The 19,079-nt window shown below is 39.7% G+C and overlaps 1 gene segment (V, D, J or C); it reads right to left on the bottom strand.

Moving 5' to 3' along the window:
- LOC114645107 (immunoglobulin heavy variable 3-30-like) overlaps positions 1 to 18,134 on the bottom strand; it is a 36,595-nt gene extending 18,461 nt beyond the window's left edge. The window contains 2 exon segments of the V gene segment in view: positions 17,864 to 17,944; positions 18,055 to 18,134. Of these exon segments, the coding sequence occupies positions 17,864 to 17,944; positions 18,055 to 18,103 (130 nt within the window).
- Between the last annotated feature and the right edge of the window lie 945 nt (positions 18,135 to 19,079).

Raw genomic sequence — 19,079 nt, forward strand, 5'->3', positions numbered from 1 at the left:
GAAGACCCGGGACATGAAGCCTGGTCTCCTTACTGTGATGCAGCATCTGGCACTAATGTAATGTTTTCAAAACCAAACATTCTGGACATTTTTGAGCATAATTCAATATCAGGTGGGTCAGTTGCCCACTTGGGTGGCTAGATCAGTCTCTCAGGTAGAGTTCTGTCTCTTTGTGTGAAGAATGACGAGCTGCCATTTCTCTTCTTATAACAATAAAGGCTTTCTTCTTAAGAATCTGAAGGTACAGTCAACTGAAGAGACAGTTACAACTCCTTCTCTCTGAACTTCCTGGGCTGGTTTGACCACTTGATATATACCCTGTCCCACCTCAGGACACTCCTGCAGTTCAATAAAGAACAGAGAGAAGAGCAGGCTTTGATATTCCAAAAGTTGTAAGATTCCATTTTATTAACTTCTTCTCTGTTCCCAATAAAGAAGAAAAAAGGATCTAAATGTTAAAAACGGAGTCTATTAAAATAAGAGGAAAACAAGTATATTTCATTCATATCAATAATTATTTGGTAATTAGGAAAGTGGCTGGAGTGAAAACCTTCAACCACTGTGGGCCTCTAGGGTAACACTGGAGTACTGGATAGTAGCTTTCTCCACTTAAGCTTTTATTGCTCTTTGTCTATATACTATTAAACTTTGCTCTCAAGCATAATAATAAGTGCCTGGGTCTTCATTCACCACACTGTTAATATTTCAGTATTTCATCCTATTGACTTTGTCTTCAGAAACCTTGAATGAATTTTGATTGAGGTGTTGTCTTAGCCAAGCCTTTCTAGACACTTTAACCAGAGGTAGGTAAATCCAGTAGGATGTGTATCTACTTAAACTGAATCCTGAGACCTGGCATAACAGGTTTATTGTTAAAATTTGCATTACAACCATTGATTACTATAATCTCGTAACTCTGACTTTCTCTAGCATGATTTAGTAACGTAATATACTAAAAAATATATATGTACCATCGAACATCAATTAGTTAAATTAATAATAATATGAAAATCATGTTTTCATGAACACTATCATTAAGTACATTGCTAGTGACATTAATTCTGTTTTATCTATTTAAGTAACATTGTAATCTGTCTGTTTGTCCAAATGTTTGTTCACCAGTTGCACATATATTGCTTGTGTGTTCCCATTGGTTCAGCTTAAAATATTTACTATATTTCAAAACAGGGAGAGGAAATCCATTGGAGGGGGCAATCTAAAACACCAGCACCCTTTGTGGGTACTACAATTCCTATCAGGCAGTAGGAGAGCATTGGGGCTGTTGGGAGAACACCATTATCAGTGCACACAAAGTTTTGTACGAGCCTCAAAATGCAGGTAGAGTGGAGTGTTTTCTTCTCAACTAATCTGTACAGCAGCTATATTGTCCAGCAGGATTAAAGGTTTTGTCTAAGAGTTTGTCATTTTGTTTGTTGTGTTTAGCCATGCTGAACTTCCAAATGACAGTTTTTCTTGTTTATTTCATCTAGATTTCATTTGAGACATGAACGGCCCATGGATTCATTTATTTACAAAGGCTTCCTGTTTATTAATGTTTGATTAAACAACTATTTGTAAAACCACAGTAAAACAGGAAATACAAAGAAATGGCATTTATTGTTCCCGCTCAGCAAAGTGTTACTGCAAATACAGAATCCAATCATGCACAAAATTATCAGTTTAGGAGAGCAGACAAACTGATAATTATCAGAGAGAACCTGTAGGTGATGGATGGGACATTTCAGCCAGCAATGGCAAGAGGGACACCATTTAAAAGATATAAACATCTGCTTTTTCACCTAAACACATTAGACAAATACACCTGGGCAACACTGGGTACTTTAGGTAGCATTCAAATGAATGGATTTTATAATAAATACGTTCTGAGATTTTCTAGGTAAGGAAGACTTGAAGTTTTGTGGTAAGGTAGTTATACTTACTAATCATGGTGCCACAGAATGGCAATATTTTGTATTCTTGATTAGCACATTCAAATAAGAATGTCAGTATACTCTCTGCACATAATGATAAGGACCTTGACTATAAACTTGCCTTCCATAAGTGAGTGTGACTGGGTGCATAAAATTCTTATGCAGTGGGGTGGTATTCTGCTTAAAGTGGGTTTCTGCCTTCCATTAAATTTCAAATCTGTATAAACTTGCATTGTAAATCAGAGGGATAGAATTTCAATACACATGGTAATCTACCCCACAAAAAGTGGGAGAGAAAATGGAATTTCACTTATGTTAACCAATACCACTGCTGTGTAACTTGTAGTGAAAAAGTATTGAGATTCATGGCTGGTTGGTCTCATCCGTTATAGGAGATGGACGTCTGAAGCAGAGCTCCGCTAGCAGCGGCTTTATTTTCCCACGTATTTCATACTATTTAGAGGTATCCTGTATGTAACCCGACCAAGGAACTTCCACTACAATATACAAGCATGAGTAACAAGAAGAAAAGTCAGAAAGAACCGGAAAAGAAACTTAAAGCTGCATCGAAGTCTGGACAGACATCTGGCCCAAGTGCAAGGTATGGCCTCTCGGAGACTGACCTGGAACAGGCAGACGAATGCGCAGATTTCCTAGGACCTCGCTCCATTGTATCGTCTCCAGTCGAGAGTGAAAATGGGAGCGAAGGTGCAAGTGATACAGGTCGCGATGGATCGCCGATTTCTGAGGATCATTCGAGACTAGAAAAGGCCCTGCAGGATGTGCTCTCATCTACTCATCGCGAGCCCTCAGCACCTACTGTAACAGGAGCTGCATTTCCACTCGCAGAGCAAGAAATCCGATACGAACTGTCCGAACTGAAAGAGATGATCTCTACATTGGCAATTGCCATGGCTACGGCCATAAATGAGCTTAAGAAGGATAACAAGAATGAGCTTAAGAAGTCTAACATTGAGCTTAAGAAGGGTAAAAAAGACCGGGAAACGTCGTCTATTTAAACATTTTGACGTGACCTTTAAAAGCATGTTGGAGAAATTAGAGGAACACATCGAAGAAAACAGATCCAATCTGAAAAAACTTGCCAATCAGATGAATGACGTTACAGATCAGCTGGATGACGTCAAGCAGGCATTCACGGCTCGAGTTGAAACAGCGGAACAATTGGCGTCTAACACCGATGAAAAAGCTACAGCTGCGAATTCCAAATGCAAAAAACAGACTTGCAGCCTGGAAGATGGGTGCAGAAGAAATAATATAAGAATTGAGGGTATACCTGAGAAACGAGAAAGCTCAAACCCAGTATAATTTGAAGTAGAATTACTCTCTAAAATAATTTGAGATGATTTTAAACTCGACACTGAGATAGCAGCAGCTTATCGCATATACAGATCAAGCACCTTTAAACCTAGGTCTTTTATTGTGCGCTTTGAGCAATTACGATGTAAGCTTGATGTGATGGCACTTCTCAGACACAAGCAAGAGATTATATTTGAAAATAATCTTATTCGTATTTTCCCCGACTTCTCACCATTAACAGCTGCAAAATGCAAAAAACAGAAAGTCAATATCAAATACAGCCTCTTGTATCCCGCCAAACTGAAAGTGGAAGTTCAAGACCAATATTATGTATTTTCAAGCAAGGAGGAAGCTGAAAAGGAACTAAAGAAGCTGTTTCCGACACTCTTTTGAAAGTTAATAAGGAACCATATTCAGTCAAGGCATGGGAAGGACCTATCATCTGCTGTCGGATCCACATTTAAAGAGACTGGTATTATAATTATACATCCTTTTCTTTACTTGGACACTATATGTTTATGTCTTAATTACAGTAATAGACGTGAGTGTGGAAGTAATTAAAGTAGGGTTTGTTTTTTTTTTTTTAACTACCTTAAAGTAGACTGTTTAACATCATACTCTTGGTTTATTGCTATTTCTACTATTACATTAGGATTTACTATGTTTATTCTAGACCACTTTTTAAAATCATTCCCAGGGTTCATTCTTTTATTATCTTAATATCTTAAAATTGCTGAAGATTATTTTAAGCTTAAAGATGGTTAATGATTCTATTTTTGGCAGATAGTATTTAGAATTCAGCTGCAATAGATATCTCTTTGTTTTAATTCTCAAACGCCGTTGCAGGGTGGGGTTTGTTTTGTTTTGGACGTGCTCTGTCTCTTTGTATGTCAGAGGACTGGGACATTGCTAAGTGGGATCAAGCCTCATGTGGGGAGGCAAAATGGGTGGGGTGGGGTGGGGGATAAAGGGGGGAGAGAAGGAGAGCAGGCTATATCTAATCTATTCTTCTCATCCTTATAACTAAATATCAATGCAACAACAGGCTAAAATGCAATAATTCATGGGGAATTTTGAAATTAAGATTAAAACTGTCTCACTACCAGTTAAGACTATAAAATGACATTAAAAACTCAGAATCAATGTCTCCATGATGAGACAGTTAACTTTGTGAGCTGGAATGTTAAAGGCCTGAATCACGAATTAAAGAGAAAGAAAGTATGCTCTCAGCTAACAGGCTTAAACGCTAAAATAGTATTTTTATAGGAGACCCACTTACTAAGCAAGAATCAGTTCAGACTACAAAAAGACTGGACTGGCCAAATGTTCCATTCTAGCTTTATAAAGAAAACTAGAGGGGTGGGAATTCTCATACACAGAACAGTTCCATTTGTAGCATCAGATGTAGTATCGGACCCTGAAAGGAGATATGTGATGGTCATGGGAAACTTATTTAACAGTAAAATGATTTTGATAAATGTTTATGCACCCAATGTCGATGATAAGGAATTCATGCAAAATCTATTTGCATCCATTCCCAATGTGAACACTCATAAAATTATAATGGCTGGGGACTTTAATTGTGTTTTAAATCCACTCTTAGATAGGACTCCTGTGACGGGGGGACAACATCTAACACTGCAAAGACAATTACACAGTTTTTAACTGACCACAACTTATCAGACCCCTGGAGGTTTCTTAACCTTCCTCTTATGTTAGCTTTCTGTTACTATCTCTTATGTTAACGGGTCGGTTTTGACCCGTGTCTTTAATCAGCCATATTACCCTCAAAACAATTATTTATCATCCAATTTTTTTCCTTACCTCTTGGTTACTTTGTTGCGCTTCCTTGTCCATTAAAAGAATGTTTTTAATATTTTTGCTGTGACCTCATGAGCTTTTACTTTAACAGCATACCTCTCGTTTTCAATTTTAAAAAATGATTAAATGAACCTCAGGAGAATTATTTAAATAAATAAAAGGTTGTTATGTTACCTGACTATTACTGAGGGGTATTAGAACACATCTCTTAAATAAATTTGTTATATATATTTTTTATTATAATATTAATTACTATAGTAACATCTATGGTGTTACGGGTCAAATTTGACCCATATATATTTATTTCAAAGAAAAAGACAAAAAAGTATTTTCAAAAATAACTTTAATATAAATGGAAAGCTATACAGGTAAATCTCAAAATGTGGATTTGCAAGGTCAAACAAACAACAAACAATCAAGCAAATCAAACCAATAGAAATGAGGCACTAGTTCCAAAAAACGTCTTTGTGTCCAAGAACATGCATGTGCATTTAGATGCATGTGTGGCAAAAAGTGACACTTTTAGTGTGTTCTTTGCAAATATATTTTTTGCAGTAGAAGCAGAGTACGTTTGTCTTTCTGTCTTTATTGCTAGGGCAGACCTGACACCTCTTTCTTTTAGAATCAGTTGGCCTCAGTGGGGTTGTGGCTGTTGCTGTGTAGGTTGATGTTGAGGCAGTGCTGGCCGAAGAGGATGCTGGCACTGATGCTCTTTGTGTTGCTGATGGTGTGGAAGGAGTGCTACGTGAGCTCTGCAGCTGTCTGACCAAGGCTGCAGCGGCTGGGTCCCGGGCACCTGTTCCCTTCGCTCAATGTGTGCCTTGACAAGGGAACTTCCTAACTCCTCAAGAAACATTCTCCGCTTGTTTTTTCTGGTTGAGTTCCACCCTAGGTGAATGTGGGTCCACAACACAAATGCTATTGTATGCAGACACATCTAGAATGTTATAAAACACAACCATTGGCCATCTCCTGGTCATTCTCTGGCAAGTGTAGGTGGCAGTCAGTTTGTCCAGGTTGTCCACTCCACCTTTGTTTTTATTATAGTCCAAGATAATTATGGGCTTTTTGTCACTTGCTGATGACACAGCTGTGTCTTTGTGAAAAGTGGACATAAGTATCACACTCCGGTGTTTTTTTGGACAATATGAAACAACCGTGGTGGTGTCTGTAAAAGCAAATTTTGAAGAAAGTGGAGCCCTGTCCTTCACCTGCAAAATTTCGGCAGGCAGCTCAGGTTTATTTTTTTTTACTGTGCCCACCATGGTAAGTTTCCACCTGAGAAGTTCTTGTCCAAGGTCATAGCTGGTAAAGAAATTGTCACATGTGATATTGTGACCCCGCAGTCCAGTAGTCATATCGAGGACTACACGTTTTCCTTGATTTTTCTCAGGAATGCCACTTGCATGTTTGCCTGTGTAAATCTGCAGATTCCATGCATAGCTGGTTTTTGCATCACAGGCTGCCCAAATTTTTATGCCGCATTTCCCTGGCTTACTAGGCATGTACTGCCGGAAAGGGCATTTTCCACGGAAAGGGACAAAACGTTCATCTACTGTTACCTCTGGCCCTGGGTTGAACATCAGTGGAAGGAGCTGCACCCACCTTTCCCAGACTTCCCTGATGGGAGGAAGCTTGTCAGATTTTTCTCTAGTTTCTCTGTTGTCAAATCTAAGGACTCTTGATATCATTCGAAATGACTGAAGTGACGTTGTTGCCCGGAAAATATTTCTGCCTGTCGACGCATCCCAGAGACTATCAGTGGCCTCATTGCTGGATTTGTAAACACCAGCAAGAAGAAGAACACCAATATAAGCATCCAGGTATACCTCATCAATGTCATTCCACATGTCGCCACAAACCTTTTTTCCTTCAAGGTTTGTCATAGCAATCATGACTTTCTTTAGTGACAATGGCATAAACAGATCAAAACATGTCTTGATGTCACTTACTCTCGTCACAGCAAACCTTGTGATTCCAGGGGTCATTTTGATGACATTTGCAGCAGCTGCCCTGCCATGTAAGTCGGGAGGTACTGAGCTCCAGCAGATGTTACCACTTTTGGATTTGAACGTTTCAGCAGGAGTGAGTGCAGCTTCAGCATCGGTGACCTCCTCATCAGACTCATCAGATGTGTCTGTGCCTTCTGGTAGATACTCTACAATGTCTTCCTCCTCGGAAACCTGCTCATCTGTATCACTATGCTGTTCTGTGTCCTCTGCCTCATTTTCAGAAAAGATATGATCCAGAGCTTGTCTTACTGTAAATCTTCTTCTCATTTTTGACTGCTGCAAACAGGAGATGTGTACTCTGCAAGTCACCAACGCTAAACTAAATTTGTCTTATGCAAGCCTTACATGTCTGAACAGGGGGGTATTTTTCGTACGTGGATTACTCGCTTAGCCGGATGTAATTGTTGACGGTTTGGCCTGATCCTGGATCTGTCGGTTTTTTGAAACTCTTGCTGGAAGTGTTGTCATAGCAACACATCCAAATCCGCAAACCTGCTCGGAGCAGGTTTGTTCTGCGTAAACATGGATTAGTTTACACACGTGATCAGTGACGGTGTGGAAGTCATCCAGTCAGGGCTTCGCCGTTCATGAATGAGCGACCAATTGATATTGGTGCGCAAATTATACGAAGAGAATTTCATATAAAGAGGGTTTTGCGCGATCGGCAAGATCCTTTATTGCCCCCGGAGGAAATTCTGTACGAAAGATACCGCTTTAGCCGAGGGGGAATATTGTACCTCAAAGATTTATTAGCTCCGTATATTCGAAGTCAAACTCGGCGAAGTCGGGCTCTCACAATCACACAGACAGTATGCATTGCTTTGAGGTTTCTTGCAAGCGGCACTTTTTTATATACTGTAGGTGATGCGGAACATCTAACTAAAAGTGCAGTTTGCCAGGCAATTCGTAAAGTCTGTTTGGCTCTGAAACATTTCCTTCAGGTTTTCATTGTGTTTCCTGGACACCTGCGTGTGCAGACAATAAAAGAGGCGTTTCATGCCATTGCAGGTAGGTAATACACAGGCTAAAACACCCACAGTTCCATAAAGAATCCCCCAATCAGCCTAACATTCTCATTACCAGGATTTCCAAATGTGAATGGGGCACATGGGACTGATCAGAGTGGAGTTTGATCAAACATTATTTGGAAAATGTACCTCTTCTCCTGATGAATAATCAGACACAGTGTCTTCATCAAATATTTGACCTTCGTTAATATCTCGTTGGTCAGACACAGGTTCAAGGGATATGACATTCCCTGCAACTGACCCAACAAAAAAGAGGGCTATATGGAACATACCTAAAGCACACATGGAGGACAAATATGCAATGACCATCCTTTACCTGAAATGAAGTGACCACTACTTCCTGCCACTGGTTCTGAGGAGGAGCTTCCCCCTGGAATGCCCTCAGAAACAGGGCGATGGGCATTTTGCTGGACAGCCAACTCTTCTGCAGGGGTTAGGTCTGGACCGCGTGGACCTCCACCTGTTGTTTGCTTGTCTGCCTTCTTATTAGCTTTAAAATTAATGTTTTTATATTATATATGATTCTTTATGTCAACAATTCTTTAAATAGTTATATACCAATATTTACCAGTTTGAAGTATATTCTTGTACTTCACTTTAACCTGTTCCCATGTTCTCCTTGTGCTCACGTTTGATCTGGAATTATGACATATTAAATAATAATTAATCTGACACATAGGAAATGAAACGCTGCATTCAGTAAGTACAATGTACACTACTTAGCGTTTAATTTTTTCGGCCACTTTTTGCCAACCGTCTTTTCTGGTCTGGGCTGCTTTTGCAGTGTTACCCCTTATGTATATTAAATCTTGAAATTCTTCGTGTCCTTCGAATAAAAGGTCTTGCGCCGCGTGTGTGAAAAAAAATGCGCCCGTTCTTTCGTCATTTTGTTGCAGCCTATCAAAGACTTGCTGATCATGTTTTCTAGACTCGCTATATATGGGCTTTTCACTCAGCGCGGGTGCGCGCATTCATCTCGTATGATTAGATCCAGCTACACTAATCTAATACACAGCTGCGTTTGAAAAACCGACTTATCTGGATGAGTTTCACTGGCATTAACTCATCCAAGATGAGGCACCTGATCTCGGATGGTTTAAGCGACGTACGAAAAATACCCCCCAGGTCTGTCTTTGTTTGTTTGTTTTGTTTGTTCAGGTAAGGAGACACACAGGCAAAGAGAGAAGCCCCTCAAAGTGTGTTTAGGATTTTTGTTTTGACCCTAACTATTGTTTTATAACCTTAAATTATAACTGGGTCAAAACTGACCCTACCAACACAAAGGTAATAATTTTCACCAGAGCATTTTATAATTTAGTACAATTGTTGTTTTTGTTTTATTTTAATTAAATACAGATTCCTGACAAAGTCAAAAAGCCTTGATGCAATAAACAAAATTAGGTAGTAGTTTTATGTATTTAAAAAGTAAAACAGGTCGGTGCTGACCCTAACACAAGAGGAAGGTAACCCAAACTCAAGAACATATTCGTTCTACTCACCAGTGCATTATAGCTACTCAAGAACTGATTATTTTTTTTATAGATAATAATTTCCTGCCTACGATTAAATCGTGCAAATACGACACAATTGTTATCTCTGACCATGCCCCTCTAGTCTTGGAGCTAAAATCATTAAGCCCCTCACACTCACCTCGTAGATGGTGTCTTAACCCTTTTCTATTAGCAGACGAGAACTGCACAGAATTTATATCCAAACAAATCAGCTTCTTCCTAGAGACAAACACGTCCACAGAGGTTTCTGCAGAAACACTCTGCAAACTCTAAAGGCCTTCTTAAGAGGACAGATTATTTCATATCTTTCCCACTGAAATAAATTAGAAACCAAGAAAGTGTCAGAGCTAAGAAGCGAAATTACTAGAATAGATGAAGAACAAGCCAGGCGTCCAAGTGAAGCTCTTCACAGGAAAAGGCAGGCCCTGCATACAGAACTTAACATCTTAACAACTAAAGAAACTGAACAACTTATTTATAAGTCAAGACATCATTACTATGAACACGAAGAAAAAGCTAATAAGCTTTTAGCTCAACAAATTCACAAACAAGAAGTTCGCAATGCAATACCAGTAATCACCAACACGAATGGAGAAGAAATCATTGACCATAAAAATATAATGCACACATTTAGAGATTATTATAAATCCTTAAATTCTACTGAGTTCAAAGAAGACAACACACAATCTAATGCATTTCTGGATACATTACAGACACCACAAATAGATGCTTTAAGTGCTGAGGAACTGGATAAACCTCTGACGCTATCAAAATTACTAGATGCTATAAAGTCACTTCAAAGCGGGAAATCAGCAGGCCCTGATGGTTACCCCATAGAATTTTATAAGAAATTCTCCACTCAGCTAGCTCCCCTCTTATTGGCAACATTTAGAGAAGCTAGAGACAACCAAATACTACCTCAAACATTTCGTCAAGCATTAATCACCGTCTTTCCTAAACAAAATAAGGACTTATTACAACGTGCATCATACAGACCAATTTCACTCCTGAATAATGATGTTAAGATACTCTCAAAAATTCTAGCTAGAAGGATGGAGAAAGTGCTGCCCTCGGTAATATCATAGGATCAAACTGGATTTATTAAAGGCCGACACCTATCTTCCAATCTCCGACGCTTGTTTAATGTTAGGTTAGGTTAGGTTAGGTTTCTTTATTTAGTCATGTTTACACAGGAAAACATGAAATTTGCCTTCTCAGTTGCATCTAATAACAAGTAACAGACATAATGAAATAAAACATACAAATAGAAATAAGAAAGGTTAAGGTAAGGCAGTTAGATAAAACATATTTACACCAAAAAAAAAAAAAAAAAAGGTAACAGGATATATATCAAAACCTTAATCATTATCTCCGATATTTCTTATTGAAAAGTCGTATGGCACTAGGAAGAAAGGAGTTTCTGGAGCGATTTGTGTGGGTTTTCAAAGCAACTATCCTTCCTGATTTACTGAAGTTTAGTTCTACATGTAATGGATGTCTGTCATCAGTTGAGATGATTTCCAGTTTCTTTAGCATTGCCCTCTGACACACACTAGTCAAATCATCTACATCAGCCCCAATAACTTTAGCTGCATACTTCGTAATCTGCTGGAGCTTTTTTGAGTTTTGGTTTGTCAGACTATTAAACCAGGCAATGAAACTGAAAGTGATCATGGACTGGATCATACTACGATAGAAGGACAACATGAGGTCCTTGTCTACTTTAAATAGTTTGAGTTTATGGAGGAGAAATAAGCGCTGGTTGCACTTAGAAAATAATTTTTTTGTATTTGTATTCCAGTTAAGATTTTTATCTAGGTAAGTTCCTAAGTATTTATATTCATTCACTATTTCTACCTCCTCTCCCAGAACTACAATAGGTGAACATACAGATTTCTGTCTCTTAAAATCAAATATCATTTCTTTATATATACACCAGCAAAATCAAACACCCCAGAGATATTACTAACATTAGATGCAGAAAAAGCATTTGATATGATTGAATGGAACTACCTTTTCACTGCATTGGAGAAATTTGGGTTTGGCCCGAATACTTGTGCATGGATCAAACTACTGTATACCAATCCAGAAGCTTCAGTTTGTATTAACAACATTTGTTCAGACTACTTTAAGCTAGAACGTGGTACCAGACAAGGATGTCCCTTGTCACCACTGCTGTTTGCAATCGCCATTGAACCACTGGCGGTTGACTGTCGAAATTCTTATCAGATAAAGGGGATTATCAGAGAAGGACTGGAACGGAAAATTTCTCTATATGCAGATGATATGGTTTTATATATATCAGACCCAGAAAACACTGTGCCTGCAGTTTTAACAGCGCTCACAGAATTTCAAAAGATATCTGGTCTCAGAAATAATCTGAATAAAAGTATACTCTTTCCAGTGAATTCACAAGCATATAATATTAGATTGGACACCCTACCTTTTACCATAGCAGATCAGTTTAAATACCTAGGGGTAAATATCACAAGTAAACATAAAGCTCTTTATCAACAAAATTTTGCCGTCTGTATGGAAAAAATTAAGCAAGACTTGCATAGATGGTCAACCCTTCATCTCACTCTATCCAGAAGAATTAACATTGTTAAGATGAATATCCTTCCTAAACTTCTTTTTTTATCTCAAAACATTCCAATATATATCAATAAATCATTTTTTAAGCAATTAGATTCAACAATAACCTCATTCATTTGGAACTCAAAACACCTACGTATCCGAAGAGCAACCCTACAAAGACCTCAGGCAGAAGGTGGCATGGCTTTACTTAATTTTCAGTTTTATTACTGGGCAGCAAACATACAACCATAAAAACCTGGACACAAAGAAATGAACATACACAGGCTTGGTTCGCAATACAAGTAAAATCCTGTAGTACTTCTTTATACTCCCTGCTCTGCTCTCCAATAAATGCAAGTTATCGCAAATATACTAATAACCCAATTGCGCTTTACTCACTCAGAATATGGAACCAACTTAGATGGAAAATCTTTTATCCATGGCACCTCTGCAAGAGAATCATCTGTTTCAACCCTCGCAAACATATCCAGTTTTTAATACCTGGAAAAGATTTGGGATTGAAATGCTCAGAGATCTTTATATAGACAACATATTTGCATCTTTTGCAAATTACATTCCAAATTCAACCTCCCAGCTACACATTTCTTTCACTATCTTCAAATTAGAAATTTTGTTAAACAGAAACTGCCCGATTTTCCTCACCTCGTACCCTCCACCATGCTGGAAAAAATACTGCTCAATTTTGAGGAATTAAACACCATTTCCGCATTATATAAAATCTTATTAGAGTCCCTACCTTTCAAAGACCCAAGAGGACATTGGGAAGAAGATCTCTTAATCAATATATCAGAAAAGGAGTGGAAGGTAGCAAAGCAGAGAATTTACTTGCGCTCTATATAGATAGATAGATAGATAGATAGATAGATAGATCTTTATTGTCATTGTCACTTTTACAAAGGAACAACGAAATTGAAGGTGCAATCGACTCAGTGTGAGGAATAAGAGTTAAAAAGACAAAAAGACAAGAAGAGCGAAAATAATAACAAACCGAATAGTAATAAATATACAAAATGCACTTGTTGACTTAAGGTCTATATTGCACATAGGAAGAATAATATGGAGCAGTTTTATTCTGAGTTCAGGGCCATGATTGCTTTCGGATAAAAGCTGTTTTTAAGGCGGTTTGTCCTGGTTTTCATAGCTCTGTATCTCTTGCCCGATGGCAAAAGCTGGAAGAGGTAATGACCGGGATGTGATGAGTCCTGTGAAATGTCTATTGCTTTTTTGCGGCTTCGGGAGGTGTAGATTTGTTCCAGAGTGGGGAGGGTACAACCAATTGTTCTCTCCGCTATCCTGACGACCCTGTGGAGCGCTTTCTTTTCTGAGGAAGTGCAGCTGCCGTACCACACACACAGTCCGTACGTGAGCACACTCTCGATGGAACAATGATAAAAAGCAAGGAGCAGATTTTTTGGGAGGTGGTTCTTTCTGAGAATTCTCAGAAAATACAGTCTCTGCAGCGCCTTCTTTAGCAGCTCCTTGGTGTTGGCGCTCCAGGTCAGGTCATCCTCCAGCTCCATACCCAGAAACCTGAACACCGGGACCCTCTCCACACAGGCCCCGCCAATGATGAGTGGCTGGATGTCAGTTTTGTTTTTCCTAAAGTCAATAACAAGCTCCTTTGTTTTTTTGGTGTTGAGGAGCAGGTTATTGACTGTGCTCCACTCTGACAGTCGCTCCACCTCGTCCCTGTATGCTAGCTCACCCTCTTTGCCCGAGATGAGTCCGACCACCGTCGTGTCATCCACAAACTTTATAATCTTGTTGCTATGGTGAGTGGGAACACAATCATATGTGTAGAGGGTGTAGAGGAGCGGGCTGAGCACACAACCCTGCGGAGTCCCAGTGTTGAGGCTGAGAGCAGTAGATGTGTGGAGACCCAGCCTGACCCTCTGGGAGCGACCCGACAGGAAGTCCAGTATCCAAGTGCAGGTGAGTGATGGAAGTCCCAGATCTGCCAGTTTGGACACCAGTCGTTGTGGGAGGATGGTGTTAAACGCCGAGCTGAAGTCTACAAAGAGCAGTCTGGCGTAACTCCCCAGCTGCTCCAGGTGGGTCAGGGCAGCATGAAGGGCTGTGGCCACAGCATCCTCCGTGGATCTCTTTGTTTTGTAAGCAAATTGAAATGGGTCCAGGTCTGCTGGCAGGCAGGCGATGATATGACTCCGCACCAGTTTCTCAAAGCACTTCATGATGACAGATGTGAGTGCCACTGGGCGGAAATCATTCAGACTGTTCGTGTTGGATTTTTTCGGCAGCGGAACAATGATTGAGGACTTGAGGCAGGATGGGACAGTGGCCTGGGACAGGGACTGGTTGAAAATCCTGGTGAAGTTTCCGGCCAGTTGATCTGCACAGTCTTTCAGCACCCGTCCAGCCACACCGTCGGGTCCTGCAGCCTTCCTTGGGTTCACTTTCCTCATCACCCGCCTCACCTCACACTCTTCCACTGTGAGTATATTGCTGTTGTGAACAGGCTGTTGTGATGGAGCTGCTGTTGGTGTCGCCTCAAAGCGGGCAAAGAAGATGTTCAGCTCCTCTGCCAGAGAAGCGTCTCCCTCAGCGGCCAAGGAGCTGCTGGATTTGTAGCCGGTGATGTGCTGGACACCCTGCCACACCTGCCTGGTGTTGTTACTCCTCAGATGATCTTCTATCCTCTTTCTGTATGCTGCCTTGGCCTCTCGGATGCCTCTCTTCAGGTTCGCTCTGGCTACACTGTAAAGAGCCCCATCCCCAGACCTGAAAGCAGGATTCCTAGCTTTCAGCAGACTCTGGACATCCCTCGTCATCCAGGGCTTCCTGTTAGGATAAATCCTTATGCGTCTGTCCCTGGTGACGTTGTCCGTGCAGAACCTGATGTAATCCAGGACTGCCGTAGTGTGGTACTCCAAGTCTTGGTGATAGAAAACCTCCCAATCGGTTCTCTGGAAGCAGTCCTGCAACTGTTGGGAGGCCTCCTCGGGCCATATGGTAACAGTCCTGGTCATAATGGGAGCTTGTTTCCTGAGGGGAGTATATGCAGGGATTAGAAGCAGAGATGTATGATCAGACTGGCCAAGGTGTGCTAGGGGTTTAGCCCTATAGGCCTGTCTGATGTTTGTGTACAACTTGTCCAGTGTTTTTACTCCCCTGGTTGCACACTTTATGTGTTGATGGAATTGAGGGAGAACTGCTTTCAGATCTGCATGATTAAAGTCCCCAGAAATGATGTGAACAGCCTCAGGATACTTGCTCTGTTTACTGCTGATGGTGTCATGCAAAAGCCCCAGAGCCGAGTTAGCATTAGCATCTGGTGCTATGTACACAGCAGTTATCAGTATAGCATTGAATTCATGGGGGAGGTATATGGGTCTGCATTTAATTGTCATAAACTCCACGTCTGGAGAGCAGTGTCTGGTGACTATGGTGGAATTTGTGCACCAGCTATTGTTCACATAAATGCACAGCCCCCCTCCTCTCTTCTTACCGGAGTGCTCTGTCCTGTCTTGCCTGTGTGCTGTGTGGCCTACTATCTCGATCGCCGTGTCTGGTATGAGTGGATTAAGCCACGTCTCCGTGATCAGCAGGATGCAGCAGTCCCTGATGATCTTTTCCGTTGCAATCCGCAGCTGCCACTCGTCCAGTTTGTTTGCCAGCGACCTCACATTTGAGGAGAAAATGCTTGGAAGCGGTGGTTTGTGTGGCTGCTTCCTTAGCCTCACTAGCACGCCGCCTCGGCACCCCCTCTTTTGTTTACGTTCTTTGCGCCACCGCCGGCTCCTCGAAGCTGGGATTGTAATCCACGGAGAGCCCGGTGTTCGTGCGATGTCGTCCGGAATGTTGTGGATGTGGAGAAACTCGGAGGTCGAGCAACTCTTGCTCCGTAAACCGATAGATAAAATATCCTGCTGGCTATACGTGTATTTATCCAGGCAGGGTGGAAAAAACACAATCTGAGTCGGAGAGCACACAGCCGCAGCGTCTAAGCGCGCCGCCATAATGTAGTATATGCGCAAAACATACAATTATTCAACTAAAAATTATATATCGAGCTCATCTGTCTCGTTTAAAACTGTCCAAAATGTTTCCAGGGCAAGATCCAACCTGCGAACACTGCAACCAAGCTCCTGCCTCACTGGGTCACATGTTCTGGGCCTGCACCAAACTAACATCATTTTGGACCAAAATTTTTAAGTGCCTTTCAGACAGCCTTAGGGTCACAATCCCTCCTAACCCATTAACAGCTGTGTTCAGTGTTCTTCCAGACGGACTTGAAGTGGAGAAGGACAAGCAAACGGTGATTGCATTCACTACACTTTTGGCACGCAGACTTATTTTGTTAAATTGAAAGAATCCTAACTCTCCTCTGATAAGTCAGTGGGAAACCGATGTTTTATATTATTTGAAATTGGAAAAAATCAAATTCTCAGTTAGAGGATCTGTACAGAATTTTTTCAAAACCTGGCAGGATCTAATCAATAATATTTTAGAATAAGAGAAATAACTGTTACCACATTTATTTCCCTTCTCCATTTTTTATTTACCTATATATATTTCTTCCTTTCTTTTGTTTATTGTTGCCTTATTAAAAAGCCCTAAGCAATTCTCCTTTGGCTAAGCTCTCCTTCTCAAGGGTGGGGTTTGATTTGTCTTCAATTCTTTTTTGTCATAAATTAATCTATATGTATGGAATGATTACAATAAAATTAATAAATAAAATTTAAAAAAAAAAAGAGAGATTCATGGCTGACCTTAGATAGCTAGATAGATAGATAGATAGATAGATAGATAGATAGATAGATAGATAGATAGATAGATAGATAGATAGATAGATAGATAGATAGATAGATTCACACCCAAGAAAGCGTGGACTGATTTACTGTTTTACCTTCAAGAGCTGATCAAATGTATAGCTTTGTAATACTCGGGTATAAGAGTTATAACTTTCCCCCTCTGAGTCAGTATGAGGTTCTACATAAACATTTTTTTCATATTGTTACAAAGTTATGCCACATTAAGGAAAGTTTACTACTAAAATGCAGAAAAGACACACTTTGATCAGGTTTATTTGAGAACTGATTTAGTGTTTATAGATGTCAGAGTTATTTTCTCTGTCGTTTTTCACACTTTTTTTATGATAGGAAATTTTGATCTGACATGTCATTCTTTGCTACTCCAGGAGTCCCTGTGTTTGAGTGTTGTGTAGGGAGATACCAGACCATCTGGTGTGGAGATATTATTTTCATTTTATTATGTAACTGCAGTATAACTGTTAAATACATTAATACTAATAAACAAAAACACTTCCTCATTTTCTGGGAAGGACAGGAAATATATAATTTCTTAACATTGACAAAATGTATTGATTTTCTTTAATTTTTTATTTGGATTTTGTATGAGCGATACCAAGAAGTTCCTCACTGTGCTTCTGGCACAATAATATGTGGCCGTGTCTTCAATTTTGAGACCGTTCATATCCAAATACAGAGCCTGTTTAGAGTTGTCTCTGGAGATTGTGAATCTTCCTTTAATGCTAGTGGCGTACTCTATAGTAATGCTTCTAGAGCTAATGTAAGCCAGCCATTCAAGTCCTTTTCCAGGCTCCTGTCGAATCCAGTTTAAGTCAGAAGCAGCAATGGTATCTCCATCACTGTCCTGCCCTGAACCTTGACAGGTCAGTCGCAGAGACTCTCCGGGATTTTTGACTTCATTGCTGTTTTGGTTCAGGACAATATCTGACTGGACCCCTAAAAAACAAAAGAGAATTAGAAAGATATCATGAGATCTAAAGCCATATAACAAGATATTTAAAAAAAAAAAAAGAACAAAGCAAAAATACATATGAAACCTGACTTACTTGATAATATGGTCATAAACATGGAAATATATAATGTCTCCATTGCCATTATGTATGTGACGAAAGAAAATGCTGAATGTACTATAGGAGTGACCTAACGGAATTTATATGATTAAACCAAATTGCTTTATTTGCATATTGGATGCCTCATACAGTATATGAGGGGAATATTTAAGAACTGAGAATTCACAAAAGAGAAGGAAAGATACTTACAAATAGTAATTTCCTGTTTTATGTTCTTTTAGCCAATTTTAAACATATGTGCTTTTTATAATAATTTGTTACACTGCTTATATACCAGAGAAAAACACAATAATGGACATTAGTGAGTGTGACTGGGTGTATAAAATTCTTATGCAGTGGGGTGGCATCCTACTTAAAGTGGGTTTCTGCCTTCCATTAAATTTCAAATATGTATGAACTTGCATTGTAAATCAGATGGATAGAATTTCAATATACATGGCAATCTACCCCACAAAAAGTGAGCGAGAAAATGGAATTTCATTCATGTTAACCAATACCACTGCTGTGTAACCCATAGTGAAAAATTATTGAGACTTATGGCTGACCTTTTTTCAGGGATGTTGGCTCCATATGTGTAAAAAGTGCTACAGTGTTCATTTCAGATAGTTCAGACAACTGGTGTAAACTAATGAAAGTGTGCAATTATAAGTGAAAAAATATTCTTCAACAAATAAAGACAGACAGACAGACAGACAGACAGACAGACAGACAGATAGATAGATAGATAGATAGATAGATAGATAGATAGATAGATAGAATTTGATTTGTCCCCAGGGGAAATTTGACTTTAAATAAATAGCACACACAACAGATTAACTAAAAGGTAAGACAATTAAAAAGAAATAAAACTTCTGACTTGGCTGTCATAGTCACAGTAAGACATTATACAGACATATTGCTGGTGGTTTAAAGGAGCCCCTGTACCATTTCTTGCACATTTCTAACTGAATAATTTGTTGTCTGACAGTTCTGTGTTAGTGTATCTCAGAGAGGATGTCCAG

This window comes from Erpetoichthys calabaricus, chromosome 2 (genome assembly GCF_900747795.2).
Source record: "Erpetoichthys calabaricus chromosome 2, fErpCal1.3, whole genome shotgun sequence".
Classification (NCBI taxonomy): domain Eukaryota; kingdom Metazoa; phylum Chordata; class Cladistia; order Polypteriformes; family Polypteridae; genus Erpetoichthys; species Erpetoichthys calabaricus.